We start from the raw sequence: 25,269 nt of genomic DNA, 5'->3' as shown, positions 1-25,269 counted from the left end.
AAGAAGAGCAAGTAAGAGATTTAAAAGTGGGAGGGGGAGGGGGAGATCCGAAATGACAGGAGAAGACAGGAGGGGGAGGGATGGAGCCAAGAGCTGGACAGGTGATTGGCAAAGGGATATGAGAGGATCATGGGACAGGAGGCCCAGGGAGAAAGAAAAGGGGGAGGGGGTGGAAGAAGCCCAGAGGATGGGCAAGGGGTATAGTGAGAGGGACAGAAGGAGAAAAAGGAGAGAGAGAAAAAGAACGTGTGCATATAAATAAATAACGGATGGGGTATGAGGGGGAGGTGGGGCATTAGCGGAAGTTAGAGAAGTCGATGTTCGTGCCATCAGGTTGGAGGCTACCCAGACGGAATATAAGGTGTTGTTCCTCCAACCTGAGTGTGGCTTCATCTTTACAGTAGAGGAGGCCGTGGATAGACATGTCAGAATGGGAATGGGATGTGGAATTAAAATGTGTGGCCACTGGGAGATCCTGCTTTCTCTGGCAGACAGAGCGATTCAATAGGGACACTTTACACCCAGAGAGTGCTTTTGCTTTTTCAACAAGCTGCCAGAAGAAGTAGTTGAAGCAGTTCCATTAACTACATTTAAAAGGTACTTGGATAAGAAAGGTTTAGAGAAATGTGGACCAAATGCAGGCAGACAGGACTAGCTTAGATGAGAATTTCAACTGGCATGGACAATCTGAGCCAAAGGTCCTGATGCCTTGCCGTACGACTCCACGACTATATGAGTTCTTGGAGGGTCTCTAGTAAATAGAATGTAAGATGAGGATATTTTGTGGAACTTGCATGTCTTGTAGAGTAGCTGTGTACTTAAATATTTTGCAATGGGGAGCTCAAAAATAACCCAGAATATGAGACATAGATAATTGGTGATTGGTTTAATAGTGACGCATGTATTGAGATAAAGTGGACAGCTTTCGTTTGTGTGGTACCATGTAGTTCATTCCATAGGGAAATACATTAAGGTAGTACAAAGTGCAGACAAAAACAGAATGCAATAGTGTTGTAGTGATATGCTATATATATAGATAGATAGATATTGCAATTTTCTATAGATTTCACGTGCATTTTCTCAAAGCCCTTGCATTGTATCTGTATCTATCAATAGAGAAGGCAGTGAGACCTGGAATTAGCAATGGGAAAAGACAGATGACAATCAGATTCACAAGGCAAGACAATGCAGTACCAGTGGACTGTGACAGATTCTATCACTGCCCAAGGTCCACATCCGGTGCCTAGCCATGTCTAACAATGACCAGGGGAAACACCTGCTGGCACGGTTAGCATAACGCTTCACAGCACCAGCTGTATCAGACCAAGGTTTGATTCCTGCCACTGTACAATCCCTGTAACCGCATGGGTTTCCTTCGGGTGCTCTAGGTTTCCTCTCACATTACAAAGACGTATGGTTAGGGTTAGTGAGTTATGGGCATGCTATGTTGGCACTGGAAGCATGGCGATACCTGCAGGCTGCCCCTGGCACAATTCTCACTGAATTAATTTACATGTGATAATTAAGGTAATCTTTCTTTCTTTGACTGTTAACAATTCAAGTTTTATGATAGCCGTGTTTTATTTCTGCAAATAGACGCTGCTATCCATAACTGGGAAATCAGGCACTCACTTGGCACTACATAATAAAGGCTTTGAAGAGGTCTATCCCCTATAATTATACTGGGTAGGGAGTCTCAGCCAGCCTTTGGTTTTCACTCTCTCCTTCCCCGATCTCTCCCCCTCCAAATAAAGTTCACATCATCGCACATGTAATAGTGGTTAAAGGATTAATTTTCTTTTTTTGGCTCGCACTCAGCTTACATATTGATGGCGTGTGTTGCTTTTGCCAGTTTTGGCAAATATTATTCTTCTGGGGAAATATTATTCTTCTAAGTCCTTTGACCGCAGAGTAACTGAATTCACGAGTCACTGCTTTACTCGCTTGAGTAGCAGAATAGCGCAGTGGAAGTGTGCTTGGCTCATAAACCAGAGGTTGTGGATTGAAACAATCCTCCGCTATACCCCATGTTGGCAACAACATTTATCCATCAGGGTATTAAGGGGTGGCACAAATGCGTAGCCATTAATGTAACATTATTACAAGCACCAGTGACCCGGGTTGATTTCCACCACTGTCCGTAATAAGTTATACGTTCTCCCTGTAACCAAGTGGGTTTCCTTCGATGCCCTGTTTCCTCCCACAATCCAAAGACATACGGTTAGTGGGTTAATTGGTCACATGAGTGTAATTGGGCAGTGTGGGATCATTGGGCCAGAATGACCAGGTACTGCACTGTAGTGCTAAATAAAAAATACATTAAAAATGAGTCAGAAAGCAGTATCATTGGAGAAAGTTTGAAATGCTTGCACTTTATAAAAAGCGGTCGAGATAATGTCAGCATAGTTTGTTGAGATTTGCCTTATTTGTTAATGGCCACCATGGAACTTGGAAGAATATCAGAGCTCAGCACTGAGAAAAGTCATTGCAAAACCTGGTAGTTGTGGTGAGACTTCCCAGTTCATCCCACTGGATGTAATGGATTTCAGTTGGACAGATGTGGTTTTCCAAAAGTAAATACAACATTTTGTGGCTCATGTAACGGTCCAGATAAACCAGCCTGCTGTGACTCGTATCACTGGAGGCATTCTTTGTGGCATGGTGGTCAGAACACAGACAGGTCTCTGTCTCTTTTAGGATTTCTGGAGTTGTTCCGAGAGGGATGTGGGATGCTTCTGCCCAGATATTGAGATTGGCTTTTGTGCAGACGTAGCAGAAGGGACCCACTGCTTGATTTCACTGCTGCATGCTGGGAAGTTCCACTGATGTAGGGGTACCACAAGGCCTAACTTAGTAAATTGGTTTATTATTGTCATATGTATTAAGATACAGTGAGATACTTTGTTTATATGCCATCCATACAGATCATTTCATCACATCAGTGTATTGAGGGAAAACAAGAAGAGAATACAGAATAATGTTAAATGTGCAGAGAAAATGCAGTGAAGGCAGCCAATAAGATGCGAGGCCATAATGAGGTAGATTGTGAGGCCAAGAGTCCATTTTATCATACGTGGGGACCATTCAATAGTTTTATAACTGTGGGATAGAAACCAAAGCTTGGTGGTACATGCTTTCAGGCTACATCTGCACAACAACCAACGCGAGGAGGAAAAGGGAGAAATTCTGGTGTGGTTGTGGTCTTAGATTATTTTGGCTGTTGTAATGAGGTAGTAAGTGTAGAGTCCATAGAGGTGAGGCTGGCTTCATGATGCACTGAGCTGTGTCCACAAGTCTCCGCAGTTTCTTGCAGCTAGGGCAGAGCAGTTTCCATACTCCATCTCCCAAGACTGCAGCAAATTTCTACACAGGTACCGCGGAGAGCATTCTGACTGGTTGCATCACCGTCTGGTATGGAGGGGCCACCACACAGGATCAGAAAAAGCTGCAGAGGGTTGTAAAATCAGCCAGCTCCATCATAGGCATTAGCCTCCCCAACATCGAGGACATCTTTAAAAGGCTTCTTCCTCAAAATGGTGGTATCTGTCATTAAGGACTCCATCACCCAGGAGGGGGGAGAGGAGCCTAAAGACACATTCAATATTTTAGTAACAGAGTAAAACATCCCGAAGAACCTTCCACCGTCAGATTTCTGAATGGACATTGAACCCATGTCCTCTGCCTCTCTTTATTTTTGCCTTTTTTTTGCTTTCTTTTTGCACCACCTATTTAATTTAATTATAAATATATATTTTGGGTAGATGGGGCTTGTCAGCCGTGGTTGGCAGTTCATCTAGGAAAAGGAAATCTCTGATCCCAAACCCCTGCTGCCTTGCGGCTATATGCACTCATGGGGAAGGCTTCAGGAGTGAACCCCGAGGAAAAATCTGGAGCTGGCGTCCCTAAGGCAGTCCTATGTTGAGTTTGACGCTGACTGGCAACTCCTGCAATGCCGCTGGGTGCCAAACTGTATCAGTCTCTGCCGTTCCTCTGGATTCATCAACTGCATGGAGAGGGGATGCCTACGACATGGACAACAGCTTGCTCTCCATATCATACTGCCCTGGCTCGTGTACTGGCTTGCATATCATGTAGACAGGTGGCACGTAACATCCATGGATGACCTGGTTGGTGAGGATCAAAGGGGACATGGCAAATTTCTTTTGCCTCCCAAGTAAGGAGAGGTACTGGTGCTACCTTGGTCCTTGACCATAATCCCAGATCAAAGGAGCTGAGAGAGCCTGCCAAATGAGAACTTTAAAAAAGGCAAACAATCTATTAGTTGGTCCTCTGCTAACCTACACAGAGACTTGCTGGCTGTTGCTTTAGGCCATTACCCAGTCACCCTCACAGTTTGTCAATCGTCAGAATTACTGGGGCTCTCAGAGCAGTTCGTTTAACAAGCTGTGGGAAGGGCACAAAGAGCACACAAAGGCATGTGGGTAGGTTAAGTGAGAAGCTAACAGATGGAGTACAGTGAGGGGTTATGTAATTTGGAAGGAAAAAGGAAAATGCAATTAAAGAAATGCACAGAAACAGCCCCTTCATTCAACCAGTCCATGCTCACCTAGCTGCCCAGCTAACCTAGACCCATTTACCAATGTTTCACCCTCATCCCTCTACACCAGAGTTCCCAACGTAGGGTCCACAGACACCTCGGTTAAGAGTAGGGGACCATGTTATAAAGAAGTTGGGAACCCCAGCTCTATCTATGTGCTTGTCTATGCACCTTTTGAATGAGGTTATTTCATCTCCCTCAGCCACTTCCTCTGGCAGCTCACTCAAGTTCAAGTTTAATTCTCATTCAACCATACACATGTTCAGCCAAATGAAACAATGTTCCTCTGGAGCCAAGGCGTGAAACACAGTACCGACAGTCACACACAGCACAGCGCAGAGCGCATACAGCACATATAATTACAATGGCAAAAAAAACAGCCACAAAAAATAGTATGGCCCCAGTCCCTGATTGGTGCCCGGGATGTTGTCCACATACGGGGCCATGCTCTAGGTGAAAGAATTCCTATTAGATCTCACCCTTCTCACCTTAAACCCATGCCCTCTAGTTTTTGATTCTCCAACACTGGGAATAAGACTGTGTGCATTCTCAATATCTATGCCCTTCATGATTTTATATTCGTGAGACACTAAAGATTTGGGATGAACACTACCGTGCAAATATATAGCGAGGCTGTTTAAAACTTTTGCACAGTATTGTATTTGTTAACATGGAGTGGAGAGCGAGTTTGTAAATCTGGCAGGAGCAAAGGATGTTGAGAATGGCGAGGGTGGAGCGACGCGGGAGGGATGTGGGACAGGTGACAGAGAAAGAGTGTAAGAGACAGGGTTGGTGTGGGTGCAGACACATCCATCCCTGAGACACCAGGCAAGATCATTTGATTCCAAACAATTGGTTTATTGATCATTACAGAGTGTCACTCTGATGCTTCCTCCCCTCTCCCTTCCTCTTTTCCTCAAACATGATTCCTGTCTCCCTTCCCCTTCCCACTTTCAGTCCACAATAGAGACCCATGTCAGAATCAAGTTTATCATCACTCACATATGTCATGAAATCTGTTTTTTCTGTGTGGCAAAGTACAGTGCAATACATAAAATTACTACAGTACTGTGCAAAACTCTTAGACATCCTAGCTATATAGAAACCATAGAAACCATAGAAACTACAGCACAGAAACAGGCCCTTTGGCCCTTCTTGGCTGTGCCAAACCATTTTCTGCCTAGTCCCACTGACCTGCACACGGACCATATCCCTCCATACACCTCCCATCCATGTATCTGTCCAATTTATTCTTAAATGTTAAAAAAGAACCCGCATTTACCACCTCGTCTGGCAGCTCATTCCATACTCCCACCACTCTCTGTGTGAAGAAGCCCCCACTAATGTTCCCTTTAAACTTTTCCCCCCTCACCCTTAACCCATGTCCTCTGGTTTTTTTCTCCCCTTGCCTCAGTGGAAAAAGCCTGCTTGCATTCACTCTATCTATACCCATCATAATTTTATATACCTCTATCAAATCTCCCCTCATTCTTCTACGCTCCAGGGAATAAAGTCCTAACCTATTCAACCTTTCTCTGTAACTGAGTTTCTCAAGTCCCGGCAACATCCTTGTAACCCTTCTCTGCACTCTTTCAACCTTATTTATATCCTTCCTGTAATTTGGTGACCAAAACTGAACACAATACTCCAGATTCGGCCTCACCAATGCCTTATACAACCTCATCATAACATTCCAGCTCTTATACTCAATACTTCGATTAATAAAGGCCAATGTACCAAAAGCTCTCTTTACGACCCTATCTACCTGTGATGACACTTTTAGGGAATTTTGTATCTGTATTCCCAGATCCCTCTGTTCCACTGCACTCTTCAGTGCCTTACCATTAACCCTGTATGTTCTACGTTGGTTTGTCCTTCCAACGTGCAATACCTCACACTTGTCAGTATTAAACTCCATCTGCCATTTTTCAGCCCATTTTTCCAGCTGGTCCAAGTCCCTCTGCAGGCTCTGAAAACCTTCCTCACTGTCTACTACACCTCCAATCTTTATACCATCAGCAAACTTGCTGATCCAATTTACCACATTATCATCCAGATCATTGATATAGATGACAAATAACAATGGACCCAGCACTGATCCCTGTGGCACACTACTAGTCACAGGCCTCCACTCAGAGAAGCAATTCTCTACCACCACTCTCTGGCTTCTTTCATCGAGCCAATGTCTAATCCAATTTACCACCTCTCCATGTATACCTAGCGACTGAATTTTCCTAACTAACCTCCCATGCGGGACCTTGTCAAAGGCCTTACTTAGATATATATATGTATCTAAGACTTTTGCACATACTATAGTGACAGCAAGAAATAAGAAATATTGGCTTACATTGGAAGAGTTCCCAAGTATAACTGCAGGGATATTTTGATACCGTTTTACAGGGTAGTGGGGAGACCACACTTGGAGTAGCACAGACCGTTTTGGAATCCATATTTGTGGAAGTCTATATTAACCTTGGAAGCAGCATAGAGAAGCTTAACCAGGTTGATTCCAGGAATGACGGATCTGACATATGAGGAGACGCTGAGCAGGCTAGGCATACATCTTCAGAGTTTAGCAGAACTTAGTCGTGTAACATTCCAATGGGGAATGGTAGAGTGGATCCTGAGGTGAGTTCCCCAGCGGGAGCATCTGGAGCTAGAGGGCATGGCTTCAGAATAAGGGATTGCTTGTTGAAGAAGGAGATGAAGAGGGATTTCTTCTCTCAGAAGGTGATGCCTCATTGGAATTCTATAATGAAAGAGCTGTGGAGAGTATCAAGATGTACATGGAAAAGGCAGGAAAGTGGGTTTGAGGGATTGATTAGGATAGCTCTTTCAGCTACAATGAGGGATGTCTGATCATTTTTCGGCTGAGCAGGCTGGAGGGGCTGAATGTCACTCCCATTATCCTTTCACATGATGAGGTGAAGTCATTGAACATAGTCAAGGTGGAGACTGACATTTAAACTGCAAAGGGAAATGAAGAGACCAGGAAAATGGTGCTAAGACCAAGACTGGGTCAGGCAGACAGATTTGAGAGCTGAATAGTGGCACTGATTTGAATCTCGAAGCATATATGGATTCTTTATTTATTGTCATAGACACAAGTACCTGTATGCAAAGGTGCAATGAAAAACTTTCTTGGAGTAGCGTCACAGGCACGTTGCATCAAAAAAGCAGCATCCGCAATGAACTCATGCACAGGGCACAGTTTTTACAAGAAACAACAGAATTAGAACAAATAAAATCTAAGTCCACTTTATTGCAAAAGTATCAAGTGATCATAGTGTTGCTGTACTGAGGTAGTGACTAGGAACTGTGCAATTATTCATGACATGAATGAACCTTGAACCCGGTGGTAGGGGATGTTGGGCTTCAGTACCTCCTGCCCTGTGGTAGCTGTGAGAAGATGATAGATGTTGCCTTCCTGAAGCAGCACCTGCTGGAAAGGCCTGAGTTATTGCCGGCAAGCTCAAGAACAGAAATGTTGACGGGGAGTAGCTGTTCTTGAACTTGTTGATGTGGGACTTCAGGCTCTGAACGTCCTGTCTAATGGTAGTCATGGAAAGATGGAATGGCCTGGATGGTGGGGATTTTCGATGATAGACATCGCCTTCTTGAGCAAGCACCTCCCGTAGATACTACCGATGGTGGAGATGGATATACCCATGATTGGGCTGAGCCCACTACTCTCTGAAGCTTTTTGCCTTCCTAAACATTCACATTGCCGTACTAGACCATGATGCAACCTATCAAGATACTTTCCATCTGTGGTGTGTTCACAGTAATGTACACTTAATGCATAATGGTAGCTCAGTGATCACATTCTTACCTACAAATTCAAGTCTATCTCAAGACCTCTGAGTACAAAATTCACAAAGGACTTGAAGACACAAGAGACCGCAGGTGCTGGAATCTGGAGCAATAGGCAATCTGCTGGAGAAACTCGGCTGGTTGAGCAGTATCTGGGTGGGGAAAGGATGGGTTGAAGTCCTGCACCATGACTGAGAGTGAAGTAGAAGGTACCCAGTGTAAAACCTTTTCACCCAAAGTCAAATCATTAGTTGCTTCAGATTCCAGGCATCAGCAATCTCTTAAGTCTTCTTATGACCCGCTCATGAATTTCTGAAACGTTGGAACCATCACCTTTCGCATGAGATGTTAGGCCCAGGTTCTGCCTGCCCACTCAGCTGGATATAAAACATTCCTCGCACATGATGACAAGGGAGAGTGGACAGGGTGTCTCTGGTGATGGAGAATGTTTACCCTTCAAGCAACATCAGACAAAAACTGCCGTGGGAACTTGATGTGTACTACCATTTCTGTCTTGCAGCACATAAAGAGCACAGCACTGACTGTAATTTATTTATTTAGAGATACAGTGTGGAACAGGCCCTTTCAGCTCAACAAACCATGTCATCCAGCAACCCATCTACTTGACCTGAGCCCAATCACAGGGCAATTTACAGTGACCAATTCATAGTATGTCTTTGGACTGTGTGAGGAAACCGGGGCATACAGAGGAAACCCACGCGCTCACAGGAAGAACGTACAAACTTTCTTACAGAGAATACCGGAATTGACCTGCCAACTCCTACGCCCCGAGCTGTAATATACGCCACCGTGGCACCCTTAATGTATTAAGGGATGATGTGAGATGCAGGCCGTCAAAGGCCAGGGGGCATGGAAACTAAAGTAAATGAAGATTATCTTTAACTGTCACATGTACATCGAAGCAAACAGTAAAATGTGTCACTTACCCCAACAACTAACGCAATCTGAAGATGTGCTGGGGACAGTCCGCAAATGCCACCATGCTTATGGCGACAACATAGCATGCCCACAACTTACTGACCCTAACCCATACGCCTTTGGAATATGGGAGGAAGCCAGAACTACCCGGAGGAAGTGTACGCAGTCACGGAGACAACGTATAAAGTCCTTACAGGCAATGGCGGGAATTGAACCCCAATCTTCCAATCACCAGTGCTATAAAGTGTTACATTAACTGCAATGCTTTGTCACCCAGGGGGTGGGGGGGGTGACTGGAAGTCTTGGCCCGCAAGAGTGGTGGAAGCAGAAAGCCTCCTCACACTTGGATGCCATGGAGTCAGACAGCTCAGGAACAGGCCCTTCGGCCCACCATATACATGCTGACCACCAGGTCCTATCTTTACTGACAGGACGACTACCTGGTATGGAAGTTGTCCAAGACCGGAAGAAGCTGCAGAAGATTGTGAACACGGCGCAGCACATCACACAAACCAATCTTCCGTCCTTGGACTCACTTTACACCGCACGCTGTCGGAGCAGTGCTGCCAGGATAATCAAGGACACGACCCACCCAGCCAACACACTTTTCGTCCCTCTTCCCTCCGGGAGAAGGCTCAGGAGCTTGAAGACTTGTATGGCCAGATTTGGGAACAGCTTCTTTCCAACTGTGATAAGACTGCTGAAGGGATCCTGACCCGGATCTGGGCCGTACCTTCCAAATATCCGGACCTGCCTCTCGGTTTTTTTTCACTACCTTACTTTCCCTTTTTCTATTTTCTATTTATGATTTATAATTTAAATTTTTAATATTTACTATCTATCTGTAATCCAGGGAGCGGGAAGCGCAGAATCAAATATCGCTGTGATGATTGTACGTTCTAGTATCAATTGTTTGGCGATAATAAAGTATGAAGTATAAAGTACTATTTCTATTTACTAACATGTAGTCTTTGGCTTGCTGTGCCTTGGCAATTCAAACACTCATATAAATGCTTCTTATATTTAATTACTATTTATTTATTTATCAAGAAACAGTGCAGAATAGGCCCTTCCGGCTTTTTGAGCAATCCACTGATTTAATTCCAACCTAAACACGAGACAATTTACAATGACCAGTTAACTTACCAACCGGTACATCTTTGGACTGTGATGCCATGCAAGTAGGTGAAGAGTCCTGAACAGTAGGGCTACAGACATACTGAGATAAGGTTGGGCAGTGCTAAATTGGTAAATTGGTTTATTGTTGTCACAAGTAACAAGTACTACTACTACGTCGACTCAGGCCTAGGGGGCCAGCGTCGGGCACAATGACGGACTCTCCACTTCTCCCTCTCCCTCATCAGTGTGTTCAGTTCATCTACATTAGCCGCGCCACTGTCTTCTAGGAGCGTGTTGACCATAGTCTTGGGAGGGCGCGCAAGGTTCATTCTCCCGTGCTTGGGCTCTCATATGATGACTAGGCTGGCAGGTAGCTCGGGGTGGCTTAGACAGTGCCCCGCTAGTTGCAGTCTTCTCACCTTCGATTTCAGTGGTGAGCATTGGTGGGTCGTTATAGAGCTCGACGTCCATCATGTGCTGTTGCCAACACATGTCAAGAGCCATCTGGAGCATTCGTGTATAGCAACCATCTAAAGACTTTCGCATAGTAAGTATGCGAAAGTAACAGGATATAGTGAAAAACTTTGTCTCACATGCCATGCCCATAGATTATTTCTTTACAACAGTGCATCAAGATAGTACACGGGAAGAGCAATAACAGAATGCAGAATTCCTCCCACATTCCAAAGACATATGGACCTGCTCCAAAATTTCTTAATTAGGGGATTTTAACTGGATAAAGGAAAGGAAAGGTACGTCGCATCCGGAGTTTCTCCGGTTAGTGGACGATTTCCCTCCACGCCTCTCTGACGTAGTGGGGAACCGCGTACGAGGCAAGTTACAGCAATGGTTTGCCATTGCCTTCTGCTGGGTGAGTTTCCAAAGAGATCACCAGCTCGTAACCCAGCACGGATGGAAAGTGTGCAGGGAAGCCGGCTGGACTCGAACTCGGGACCTTTCGTCCCAAAGTCCGGCACTGATGCCACTATGCCACCAGCCGGGACTTAATTAAATAAATTTTGAAATGCCCAGAATCATAATCATGTTTATTATCACTGACCTATGTTGTGAAAATTGTTTTGCTGTACAGTTTAATACATAAAAAGTACTATTAAATTACACTAATAAAAATATACTTACATAAAGAAAAAATACAAAAAAAAATAAATAAGTAATGCAAAAAAGAGCAATATTAGTGAGGTAGTGTCCATGGGTTCGTTATTCATTCAGAAATCTGATGGCGGATACGCATGATAAAAGTGATTTCTCCCCACAGAAACATTCCATATGGATGTACAGAAACATTGTCTGCATACTTCACAAACAACAGGGCAATCAGTTCAGTGACCAAAACAACTGCAGAACCTAAAGTTTCCAGCTGCATTACCAGAAGGCACAAGGTTTCCACGTCGGAAGGAACAGACACAGAATGATGGCAGGAAACAGTGGGAACAAAGTAAATTCCTAATTTAATTTGGCCTTCCGCCACTTTATTTTGGCCCTCACTTAGCTGGAGGATGACATTTGATGTCTATTTCAAAGATTAAAGATTAGCTTTATTTGTTACATCAGAATCAGAATAATATTTTTGTAAATTGTCCTGTGATTGGTCTAGGAATTCATCACAGGTTGCTAGGCAGCACTGCTTGAAGAGCCGAAAGGACCTATATCACTGTACCTCAAAAATATTTTTAAAAGGCAATAAATTGATTGTGGTTTGGTGCCTTAACTCTCTCTCCATCTCTGATTCCTCAATGAGGACTGATGCGTTCCCATGTCTCAATCTTTCTGAAGACCAAAGAACTGACTTCAGGAAGGGTAAGATGAGGGAACACACACCAGTCCTCATAGAGGGATCAGAAGAGGAGAGGGTGAGAAATTTCAAGTTCCTAGCTGTCAATATCTCTGAAGACATAACCTGCACCCAACATCTTGATGCAGCTATAAAGAAGGCAAGACAGCGGCTATATTTCATTAGGAGTTTGAGGAGATTTGGTTTGTCACCAAAAATAATCACAGATTTCTACAGATGTACTGTGGAGAACATTCTGACTGGCTGCATCAGTGTCTGGTACGGCGGTGGAACTACTGCTCACAACTGAAGTAAGCCGCAGAGATTGGTAAAATTAGTCAGCTCCATCATGTGTACTAGCCTCTGTAGTGTCCAGGACATCTTCAATGAGCGATGCCTCAGAAATGTGGTGTCCATCATTAAGGACTCCTTCCATCCAGGATATGCCCTCTTCTCATTATTACCATCAGGAAGGTACACACACTCAACGATTCTGGAACGGCTTCTTTCCTTCTGCCATCTGATTTCTGAATGGACGTTGAACCCATGAACATTACTTCACTACTTTTTAATTTCTATTTTTATTTTGTACTACTTACTTAATTTAACTATTTTATATACTTACTGTAATTGACAGATTTTTTCACTATATTATCATGTATTGCATTGTACTGCTGCTGCAAAGTTAACAAATTTCACCACATATTAAACCTGATTCTGATTCCAAACAAACAACACAATAACAATGAACAATTCACAAGACAATAGTGCAAACAGCCATAAGCAATCGACAGTTAGCACAATGCACAGACGTCAATAATCAAACTTAAATAAATGTGAACATATGAACAGTCTCAATAATTGTCGATGGAACAAGGAGAGCAGGAAAGATCAGGTAATGGATGTTGTGTGGGGACGGCCAGGGTATTACACCTGAGTGAGTTTTGATGAGAAGCTGGATAGTTACAGGAAGGAAGCTACATCTACAGGGATAGCTACATGTACTTCGTAACATTGACGCATAAAATGATATGCATCATTTGTTTCAAATCAAATCAGTGAAGACTGAGCTGGGAGCTGCACACATGCATCACCGTGCTTCCAGTGCCCTAACCCGTAAGTCTTTGGAAGGTGGGAGGAAATCAGGGCACCTGGAGGAAATCCACCGGGTGCAGGGAGAACGTACAAACGGCTTGCAAACAGCGGTGTGATTTGAACCCCAATCGGTGATTGCCAGCGCTGTATAACAATGGAGCTAACCGCTGCACTACCACGCTGTCCCGGTTGAGATGAAATGCATTAAACACATTAACTTAAGCAGCTCTGAGTCCTCGGATTTATAACCTTTGATACATTTGTTCTTCCCTCAGGCCGATCTGGTCAGTACAATCGGTGAAAGTGCGGCCCTTGGAGCAGCGGGCATAGTGCTTTGGGAAAGCACAACTACAACTATCAATAAAGTAAGATTTGCCATTCATGCTTATCAAAGTCATAGACAGTTGAGTTCTCTTTTCCATAGCACATGGTGCGAGCCCCTCAGCCCATGGTGTTAGGCTGACCTTTTAACCAGCTCTGCGATCAATCTAACCCCTGCCTCCCACATAGCCCTTCATTTTCCTTTCATCCATGCTCCTATTAAATGTCTCTACCACCACCCCTGGCAGCACATTCCATGCACCCACCACTCTCTGTTAAAAAAAAATTACCTCTGACATCCTCCCTATACTTTCCTCCAGTCACCAGAAAATTAGGCCCCATTATGTTAGCCATTTCCATCCTGGGAGAAAGTCTCTAGCTGCCCACTGTATCTATGCCTCTTATCATCTTGTACACCTCTATCAAGTCACCTCTCATTATCCTTTGCTCCAGAGAGAAAAGCCCTAGCTCACTCCTACTATTTGTATAGGACTTGCTCTCTGTCACAGCCGGCATAATTCACTAACTCTGACCCGTACGTCATTGCAATGCGGGTGGAAACTGGAGCACCCGGAGCACTGAGTCCAACAACACCAGATTCAGGAACAGTTATTACCCTCCAACCATCAGTCTCCAGTACCAACATGATAACATCTCAACGCTGAACTGATTCTGCAACCTACAGACTCACTGTCACAGATTCTACCACTCATGTTTGTAGTATTATTATTTTTAATTATTTGCACATCTTGTCTTCTTTTGCACAATCGTTGCTTACAAGTCTTTGTTTATGTATAGTTTTTTTCCACACATTCTATAGTCTATTTTTGCTGTAAATGCCGACAAGAAAATGAATCTCAGGGTAGTTTATGGTGCCATACTTTAATAATAAATATACTTTGGATTTACATTTGACTTTGACTTTCCACATCCCATCATTCACTTTGAACTTTAAAACGCACGTGGTCATGGCGAGAACATACAATCTCTTTTGTGGTGGGGGTTGAACCCTGATTGCTAGCACTGTAAAGCATTACATTAACCGCTATGCAACTGTGGCACCCTTTAGGCTGATTTATACTTGTGCGTCAAATGGACGCCGTAACCTACGCAAGTGGCCTACCCACATTGTGAGCATTTTTCCTTGTGCGCCGATGTGTCTGCGTCACTCTGCAATTCGGGTACGTCACGCATGCGCACACACCTGCCCATCCAAGGCTTCATGGTCATGGTAGTCTCTCTCGGGATAAACAAGTTTAAAGCAAGCGTCTTTTTTCGTGAAAGCAAAATGCGTCCTCCATAATTTTGGAGGTCTGTAAAGCTTCCTTCCCTGCCCCTCAGTCGCCCAATAGGAAGCTATTGTAGCATAGAGGAAATGTGATGCTACCAAACAGACCAATCACAGTTGTTGCGGTTTGCGTTGCCATGACGCATAGTTACACTTTGGAAGAGGTGCGTGTCAGGCTACGGCGTAGGGATCCGCGTGGACTCTGCGTAGGGTTCGCGGCGACGCCGTACCTACGGCGTCGAGTTGATGCACAAGTATAAATCAGCCTTTATTCTCATACATATCCTCACTCAGCGTTATTAATTATTCATTATTAATTTGTTTTTCTTTTTTGGATTTGCATATTTGGTTGTCTTTTGCACGTTGCTGTCTGTCTGTCTTTGCTGTGTGTAGCTTTTCATTGACTCTATCGTGCTCCTTTGTACTTGTTGTGAAATGTCTGCAAGAAAATGAATCTCTGGGCAGTATATGGTGACTTATAGGTACTTTGATAATAAATGAATTTACATATGTACTTGTGCGTATGACAATAAACTTGACATTGATGTCCACATCCCATCAGTGCTGCGGAATACTGGAGTTGTACCACTGCTCACACAACTCTTCCTTCTCTCCCACAGCATACCTGCAACGTATTGCAGAGTCACGTCCAGGGCCTCCTGAACCATTACGTCTTGAACGTGACCCATGCTGCAAGGCTGTGCAGCAAGAAGCTGTGTGACAACAATGGCCGATGCCTGAGAAAACACTGGGACTCCGACAGCTACCTCCACCTGAACCCCAGCAACTTCAAGATCCACAGGGAGGCAAATGGCCACCTGGTGGCAAGGGGCCAGGCCTCCGTGGAGGATCTGCGCTACCTCTCAGAGAAGTTCACCTGTCAGTGTTACGCTGGGAAAGCTTGCAACTTTTAGTAACACTGACAGTGCTCCAACATGTTTGTCCATGGCCTTCTCTACTATCAGGATGAGGCCACACTCAGATTGGAGAAGTAGAACCTCCTATTTCTAGGTAGCCTCTAATCTGATGGCATAAATATCAATTCCTCAAACTTCTGGTAATTTCTCCACTCTTCCTCTTCTCTCTTTTACCGTTCCCATCATTTCCATTCTGGTTCCCTCTCACCTCCTCTCTTCTTCTTACCTGCCTATCACCACCCTTCTTCCCTTTCTCCCCTGGTCCATAAGAACATAAGTAATAGGAGCAGGAGTAGGCCATCTGCTCAACCATCCAATAAGATTGATCTGGCCATCGAAATCATCTCTATCTACTTTTTCCCCATAACCCTTAATTCCCCAACTATGCAAAATACTATCCATTCTTCTGGGGGATCCACTCTCCTCTCCTATAAGATTCCTTCTTCTTCAGTACTTTACCTCTTCTACCTATTAACTCCCAACGCCTCACTTCTTCACCCCCTCCCCCACCCACCTTCCCCTTCACCTGCATATGTACTCCTTCCCCTCCCCCACCTTCTTATTCTGGCTTTGGCCCCCTTCCCTTCCAGTCCTGAAGACGGGTTTCGGCCCAAAACGTTGACTGTTTATTCCCTTCCAGCTGCCTGACTGGCTGAGCTCCTCCAGTGTTTTGTGTGTCTTGCAGAGGAATATTGCTAAAGGTCATACATTCCCCAAGAAACACACTTCAGCAAAATGTTACAAGTAACACAGGAAATGCTGGGGGTAGTCAGCAGGTCAGGCTGCGCCTATGGAGAGGAAAACAACATCAATGCTTCAGGTCATCAGAAATACACTGTAGCAGGGGCTCTCAACTCATTCTATGCCATGGAGCCTTACCATTAACCGAGGGTGCGCAGACCTCAGGGTGGGGACTCCTGCATTATAAGGATAAAAAGACCTTTAAGCTGTGGAGTAATCCTGAGACACGAGAATAGAGAGATCAGAAGGAAGAATCTACAACAGGGTAAAGCTCTGGAAAGACTGAATGACAGGAGAGAGTGAGAGGGCAAACGGTGAATATTGGTGATTAATAAAAGGTGTATCTGGGAAGTAAAGACCAAATCCCATTAAATGAGATTTGGCAGAAATTATTCAATCTTGGGGAAAAGCTTTGAAATATTTAAGAATCCATGGTATAAATGTTAAGATCATGAGATCATAAGGCATAGGAGCAGAATTAGGCCATTCAGCCCATTTAGTCTACTTCACCATTCCATCATGGGTGATTTATTTTCCCTCTCAACCCCATTTAAAGGCATTTCCTTCTGGTGAAGTTAGGAAACATTTCTACACGCAATGGTTGATAGAAATTTAGAAGTCCCTTTCACAAAGGCTAATTGTTCATGTAAAATTTGATATTGATGTAATTTCATAGCCAAAGGGACTGTTGACATGATTATCGGAACACCCATAATCTAAAGAATTAACTGAAGGTAATGAACGTCCTGCACCTCCTATTCCTCTTCTCTAGTGTGTAGAAAGGGACCATATGGCCCATTGAATACATGCCAGCTCTTGGAACTATCTCACAATTTCCCCATTAATTTCCCTGGAAGTCATTCTCTGAGACAGACTCATTAACTCTCCCATCATTCTCCTGCCATCCAATTTACAGCGACCAAGTAACCTATCAACCAGCCCGCCTTTAGGACGTAGGAGGGAAACGTAGCTCCTGGACACAATCCACAGAGTGAGAGGGAGTAACTGGAAGCTCCACGCAAGGGCACTGCGGTCGGTATTGAACCTGAATCATGGGAGCTGTGACAACATGAGGCTACTTAGCAAGCTGAGGACACGTGGTATTACATGAAAGATACTAGCCTGGATAGAGCATTGACTGATTGGCAGGAGGCAAAGAGTGGGAATAAAGGGAGCCTTTTCTGGATGGCTGCCAGTGACTAGTGGTGTTCCACAGGGATCTATGTTGGGACTGCTTCCTTTTATGTTCTATGTTAATGATTTGGATGATGGAATTGATAGTTATGGTCTTATAGTCTAACTTTACTTACACACCAGAAGGCAGGAGAATGGGGTTGATGCAGACCCAATGGGCTGAATAGTCTAATTCTGCTCCTATGTCTTAAGGTCTTACTATTGAACTAAGCAGTCCAATGTAGCATGGAGCCAAATTCACCCGGGAAAAGCAGCATCAGTCCCCAGTCCTTGCTGTTTTATGATCCTCGTTTCCCAGTACTATCTGTGTACCTAACTCATGGACAGAGCACCACTCATGGCTGACTGCGTGGGGGTGTGTACAGGACAGCAAGCACACAGGAGATGGGTGAATAGGTCTTGGTATGAGTCAGGACACAGCCAGTAAAGCATTGTATTCAAAGAACACTGTATACAACACAAGAACAGATTCTGATATTAGTTCTTAAAAAAAAACATGTTGCTAGAGGAACCCAGTGGGTCATTCAGCCTCTATGGAGAAAGATGGACAGTCGACATTTAGGGTCGGGACCATTCATCCACACAGACTTTGGTCTTAACCCAAAAGGTTGCACTTTCATTTACCTCCACAGATACTGCCTGACCAGCTGAGTTCCTCCAACAGCTCATTTTATTGATCTGGACTACTGAGTCCGCATTCTGTATCTCTGGAAGGCATGGGATCTCTTGGATATGTATCTCCAGTGGTTTCCTTGATCTCCAAGGGGCATTTTATTATGACAGGCATTATGTAAACATTATTACTATTAATTTGTTGTATTGTATGTTGAAAAATCAATTTCAGAGTGATTTCTAAATGATTCCCTGCAATCTTATGGTATCACGTTAGAACATCAGAACCAAGGTCAGGCCATTCACCCTCCAGTACCAATTCTGCCATTCAATAAGATCAATTCTGATCTTTTACCTCCTATCCTTCCTGCACCATCCCATTATCTACTGATTTCCTCAATATTTCACCACCCATTGATCTCGGTTTTGAGAGTACTACATACTGAGCCTCCACCAGGTGATAAAATTTCACTCCATTCAACGAATCAATGTTGTAGCCCCTCCGATGCGCTCCTGGGGCATTGGCTCTGAGCTGGCAGCTCCTTCGCTCGTTCTGTCAGGTATTAATGAGGGAACTGGGAGGTGTTGGCCTAAAGATTAAAGGTTAGCTTTATTTGTCACACGTACATCGGAATATACAGAGAAGTGCATCAATTGCGCCAACGACCAGCACAGTCTGAAGATGGGCTGGGGGCAGCCCTTCAAGTGTCTCCATGCTCTCAATGCCTACAATTTACTAACCCCTATGGAATGTGGGAGGAAACTGGAGCACCTGGAGGAAACCTACATAGTCGTGGGGAGAATGTACAAACTCCTTACGGACAGTGACAGGTGTTGAACTCCAGTGCTATAAAGCGTTACGCTAGCCTCTACGCTATCATCATGGTACAGCCTGGGCAGGGTTCTGGCCACGTCAGCGTCCACGGTCATTGGGTCACACTCTGTGTGAATGACGATTGTTTTACTCTCATTCGCAACATCTCTGCATCAGACGTCAACAAGTTCAAAGCCATTATGGTTGCATTAATTTATTTAGTTTTATTTTTATATGAAGAAATTTTATATTTAAATGATTCAAACTACATTTATTATCAAAAGAATGTATAAATTATACAACTTTAAGAATTGTTCGCTGACAAGTAGCCACAAAGCAAGAAACCAGAAAGGACCCAGTCAAAGATAAACAAATAAATGTAAAGACCAACACCCGATGTGCAAGAGAAAGGGGAAAAAAGACAAATCATGCAAACAATTGAAGCAAATGATGGTGTATATTACAAATGATATTTTTATGCACAAATGCATATTTTGGAGAAATCAATGTACTGATTTTCAATCTATCTTGGACCAAGTAAAATATTTGTCAAATAGTTTTCAAATCTGTCTGAGTTATTGCTCCTGATTGAGAAACAGTTGCATAAGCACTTGATGGAAGTATCCATTGTTAAGGACCCCATCGCCCAGAGTATGCCCTCTTCTCATTACCACCATCAGGGAGGAAGTACAGGAACCTGAAGGCACACACACACATTCAAAGTTTAAGAACAGCTTCTTCCCCTCCATCATCAGATTTCTGAATGGACAGTGAATCTGTGTACATCACCTCACCTTTCTCTCTATCTTAGCTTTCTTTTTGCGCCTCTTATTTTAGATTATGAGAACACTCAGTCCTCTTTTATTGTCATTTAGAAATGCATACATGCATTAAGAAATGATACAATGTTTCTCCGGAGTGATAGAAACATAGAAACATAGAAAATAGGTGCAGGAGTAGGCCATTCGGCCCTTTGAGCCTGCACCACCATTTATTATGATCATGGCTGATCATCCAACTCAGAACCCCACCCCAGCCTTCCCTTCATACCCCCTGACCCCTGTAGCCACAAGGGCCATATCTAACTCCCTCTTAAATATAGCCAATGAACTGGCCTCAACTGTTTCCTGTGGCAGAGAATTCCACAGATTCACCACTCTCTGTGTGAAGAAGTTTTTCCTAATCTCGGTCCTAAAAGGCTTCCCCTCTATCCTCAAACTGTGGCCCCTCATTCTGGACTTCCCCAACATCGGGAACAATCTTCCTGCATCTAGCCTGTCCAATCCCTTTAGGATCTTATACGTTTCAATCAGATCCCCCCTCAATCTTCTAAATTCCAACGAGTACAAGCCCAGTTCATCCAGTCTTTCTTCATATGAAAGTCCTGCCATCCCAGGAATCAATCTGGTGAACCTTCCTTGTACTCCCTCTATGGCAAGGATGTCTTTCCTCAGATTAGGAGACCAAAACTGCACACAATACTCCAGTTGTGGTCTCACCAAGGCATTGTACAACTGCAGTAGTACCTCCCTGCTCCTGTACTCGAATCCTCTCGCTATAAATGCCAGCATACCATTCGCCTTTTTCACCGCCTGCTGTACCTGCATGCCCACTTTCAATGACTGGTGTATAATGACACCCAGGTCTCGTTGCACCTCCCCTTTTCCTAATCGGCCACCATTCAGATAATAATCTATTTTCCTATTTTTGCCACCAAAGTGGATAACTTCACATTTATCCACATTAAATTGCATCTGCCATGAATTTGCCCACTCACCCAACCTATCCAAGTCACCCTGCATCCTCTTAGCATCCTCCTCACAGCTAACACTGCCACCCAGCTTCGTGTCATCCGCAAACTTGGAGATGCTGCATTTAATTCCCTCATCCAAGTCATTAATATCACAGAAAACAAGACAGACCAAAGACTAACACTGACAGAACCACATAATTATACCATATAGTTACAGCAGTGCAAAGCAATACAATAATTTGATGAAGAACAGTCCATAGGCACAGTAAAAAAAAAGTCTCAAAGTCCCTGAGTTGATCGACTCCCGAGTCCCCGATAGCAGGCGGCAAAAGAGAGAAACTCCCTGCCATAAACTTCCAGGCACCGTCAACTTGCCAATACCTTGGAAGCAGCCGACCACAGCCGACACTGAGTCCATCCGTCCGAAAACTCCGAGCTTCCGGGCAGCCTCTCCGATACAGCCTCCCGAGCGCCATCCTCTGCCGAGCGCCTTCGACCTTTCCCCAGCCGCTGAAATACGCAAAGCCGAGGATTTCGGGGCCTTCTGCTCCGGAGATTCCGGTTACCACACAGTAGCAGCGACAGCGAAGCGGGCATTTCAGATGTTTTCCAGATGTTCCGTTATGCACTCACGTCTGTCTCCATCAAATCAGGAATTGTGCATGGTCCCCTACTTGACAGATAATAGGTATTCATCACCGGAGAGGCCGCGCGCACTGTCGTCACGCTGCCATCTTCTCCCTTATTTAATTTCATTTTTTTAACTGTAATTTCTATTTTTCTACATTATGGATGGCATGGTAACGTAATGGTTAGCACAGCACTTTACAGTACGAGCGACCCACATTCAATTCCCACCACTGCCTGTAAGGAATTTGTGCGTTCTTACCATGATTGCTTAGGTTTCCCCCAGGCGCTCTGGTTTCTTCCCACAGTACAGACATACCGATTGATAGGTTATAAATTGTCACATGATTAGGCTGGGATTAAGTCAGGGGATTCCTGGGCAGTGTGGCTCAAAGGGCCAGAAAGGCCTATTCTGTGCTGATATTCCATACATGATATTCATTCATTCATTCAGGTGCCACGCCATATGGCGTGGGCAATCATGTCTCTCCATCCATCACGGTCCCTGACCCTCCGAATTGTAGTTGTTGCCTCCCCTGTTTCTAACCACGATGTTATTCCATCTCGCAAACAACAGGAATTCTGCAGATGCTGGAAATTCAAGCAACTCACCAGCAACTTTTATGTGTGTTGCTTGTTATTCCATCTATCATTTTCATTCTCTGTCTGCCTCTGCTTCTTTCCCTTCCAGCTTTCCAGTTGTAGCTAAATGTTCTAATGTCTCTCTTCGCATGGTGTGTCTGAAGAACTTGACATGATATGTACCAGTGATATTAAACCTGATTCCAATTCTGCGAATTGTAGAGTCATGCTGACCAGAAACAGGCCCTTCTGCCCACCTAATCTGTTCTGACCAGTTTGCTCACCTAAGCTAGACCCACTTCCTCTCCTTCAACCTATATCCCTCTAAACCTGAACTGTCCAAATGTCTTTTAAATGTTGTTATTATACCTACTTAAACCACTTCCCCTAGCAGCCTCTTTCATAAAAGCATCACACTCTGTGTGAAGAAGTTGCCCCTCAAATCCCTTTTAAATCTTTCCCCTCTCTCCTGAAAACTATGCCCTCTAATTTTTGATTCCCTTTTCCTGGGAGAAAAAAAAAGATTGTGTTACTTCACGCTGTCTATGCAGTCATGGTTTTATACACCTCTATACAATCTCTTCTCAGTCTCCTATACTCCAAGACAGTCCTAGCCTGGCCAACCTCTCCATATAACTTTGTCTCTCCAGTCTTTGCATAATGATGCCTTTTCCTGTAATCATTATCATCACCATGTGCCATGTCATATGACCGTGATCACAGTCCCATGACCATGATTGTTCTTGGCAAATTTTTCTACAGGAGTGGTTTGTCAACGCCTTCTTCTGGGGCAGCATCTTTACAAGATGGGTGACCCCAGTGTCTATCAATACTCTTCAGAGATTGTCTGCCTGGCGTCAGTGGTCACATAACCAAGACTTGTGATATGCACCAGCTGCTCATACGACCATCCACCACCTGCTCCCATGGCTTCTCATGACCCTGATCAGGGGGCTAAGCAGATGTGACACCTTGCCCAAGGGTGACCAGCAGGCTAGAGGAGGGAAGAAACACCTTACACTTCCTTTGGTAGAGACATATCTCCACCTTGCCACCATTTTTCTGAAATAGAGTAACCAAAACTAGCACAATCTCCAGATGCAATTTCACCAATGCCTGCTACAACTGCAATGTATTGTCCAAACTTCTATATTTAATGCCCTGATGAAGATCAGCATGGAAAACTTCATCTTCACTATTATATGTACCCATGATGGTACTTTCTCTCCTGGGTTGTTCGGACCTAGGTTGATCGTAAGAAGATGGCAGAGCGGCAGAGAAAGAGCAGGGGAGCTGGACTAGTTAGAATTATAGAGGCATAGAACACTACAGCACAAAAGCAAACCATTTGGTCCATCTAGTCTGTGCCAAACTGTTTTTCTGTCCATTTTGGCCACTCACTTTAACTCTATTTTCCATTCCAACATGTCGGTCTATGGCCTCATCTACTGTCACGATGAGGGAGCTCTCAGGTTGGGGGAGTAGCACTTCTATTTTGTCTGGGTAGACTCCAACATGACCGCATGAACATCAATTTCTCTAACTTCTGGTAATTTCTACCCCCTCCCCTTCTCTCTTTTGCAATTCCCATTCTAGCCCCTCTTTAATCCCTTCTCCTCTCCTCACCTTCCCATCACCTCCCTCTTTCACTTTCCTCCATGATCCTCTGTCGAGTCCAATCAGATTCCTTCTTTTTCAGCCCTTTTACCTCTTCCACCTATCGATTCACAGTTTCTCATTTCATCCCCCACTGACCCACCTTTCCCTCTGACCTGGTCTCACCTGTCACCTGCCAGCTTGTACTCCTTCCCCTCCCCCACCTCCGTATCCTGTCTTCCATCCCTTTCATTTCCAGTCCCAATGAATGGTCTTAGCCTGAAACGTTGACTGTTTATTCCTCCGTAGATGCTGCCTGGCCTGCTGAGTTCCTCTGGCATATTGTGTGTGTTGCTTTGGATTTCCAGCACCTGCAGAATCTCCTGTGTTTATGTTATCTTGCCAAGTCCCGTTGAGTCGGAAGATGCTGAAGAACCCATACAGACACAGTCACCCAAATTACCTCCTCCATACCAAATAATTTCATCTCCTGTTTGTTTAGACAGTTAAACCTATTCCAGTGAAAAGATCATTATTAACACAAATCCTCAGATAGTGGAATTGTAAAATGAAAAAGTTGGGGACACTCAGCAGGTCAGGCAGCATCAGAATACTTTCATTATGGAGAAAGAATCAGACTACTACAGGTCATAGACCATTAGAACTGGGGAGGTGAGAGAACGGACAAGTTTTAAACTGAAGATAAGGGAATGGGAGGAAAAGAAAAAGGGGTTGTCTGTGATAGAACAGAGATCAAATTTGTCAGGTAGACAGTATTGCAATCTAAGAGAGGGAAATTAATTCTTGTTAAACATTGCTGATCTGTGCTTCATCATCATTGTCATCATTATTATGTGCCATGTCATATGGCCTAGGCAATCATTGTCCTTCCATGATCATGATTGTTCTTGGCTAACTTTTCTACAGAAGTGGTTTTCCATTGCCTTCTTCCGGGCAGCGACTTTACAAGATGGGTGACCCCAGCCATTATCAATACTCTTCAGAGATTGTCTGCCTGGTGTCAGTGGTCGCAAAATCAGGACTTGTGATTTGCACCAGTTGCTCTTATGACCATCCATCACCTGCTCCTACGGCTTCACGTGACCCTGATCAGGGGTCTAAGCAGGGGCTACACCTTGCCCACGGGTGACCTGCAGGCTACTGGAGGGAAGGAGCACCTCACACCTCCTCTGGTAGGGACGTATCTCCACCCCACCACCCTAGATCTGAGTTTAGGAGATGTAAGTACAGGGAGATAAATGAGATGCAACAATTAATCTGCTAGAGGAACTCAGCAGGTGAAGCAGCATTTGTGAAGGTTAAGGAGTTTTGGGTCAAAACCCTGCATCAGCACTGAGAGCAGAGGGGGAAATGGACAGTATAAAGAGGAGAGAGAGAGAGAGTGGTGATTGATGGATTGAAGAGGGGTGAAGGATGTCAGATAGTTTGAGCTTGTGTAGAGGAGGGGAGGGTGAATTTGATTAGCTTTATTGTTATATGTGTATTGA

General features: G+C 44.3%; 1 protein-coding gene across 1 annotated transcript in view; it reads left to right on the top strand.

Annotated features, from left to right (window-relative positions):
- LOC140210079 (hyaluronidase PH-20-like) overlaps window positions 1-19,750 on the top strand; it is a 32,943-nt gene extending 13,193 nt beyond the window's left edge. The window contains exons 3-4 of the mRNA XM_072278873.1: window positions 13,592-13,681; window positions 15,546-19,750. Of these exons, the coding sequence (XP_072134974.1) occupies window positions 13,592-13,681; window positions 15,546-15,839 (384 nt within the window). The 3' untranslated portion in view covers window positions 15,840-19,750. The remainder of the gene's footprint in view (window positions 1-13,591; window positions 13,682-15,545) is intronic.
- The last annotated feature ends 5,519 nt before the right edge of the window (window positions 19,751-25,269 follow it).

Source organism: Mobula birostris, chromosome 14 (assembly GCF_030028105.1).
Source record: "Mobula birostris isolate sMobBir1 chromosome 14, sMobBir1.hap1, whole genome shotgun sequence".
Taxonomy (NCBI): Eukaryota; Metazoa; Chordata; class Chondrichthyes; order Myliobatiformes; family Myliobatidae; genus Mobula; species Mobula birostris.
The sequence above is the reverse complement of the archived record's forward strand: the minus strand, read 5'-3'. Positions and strand labels throughout refer to the sequence as shown.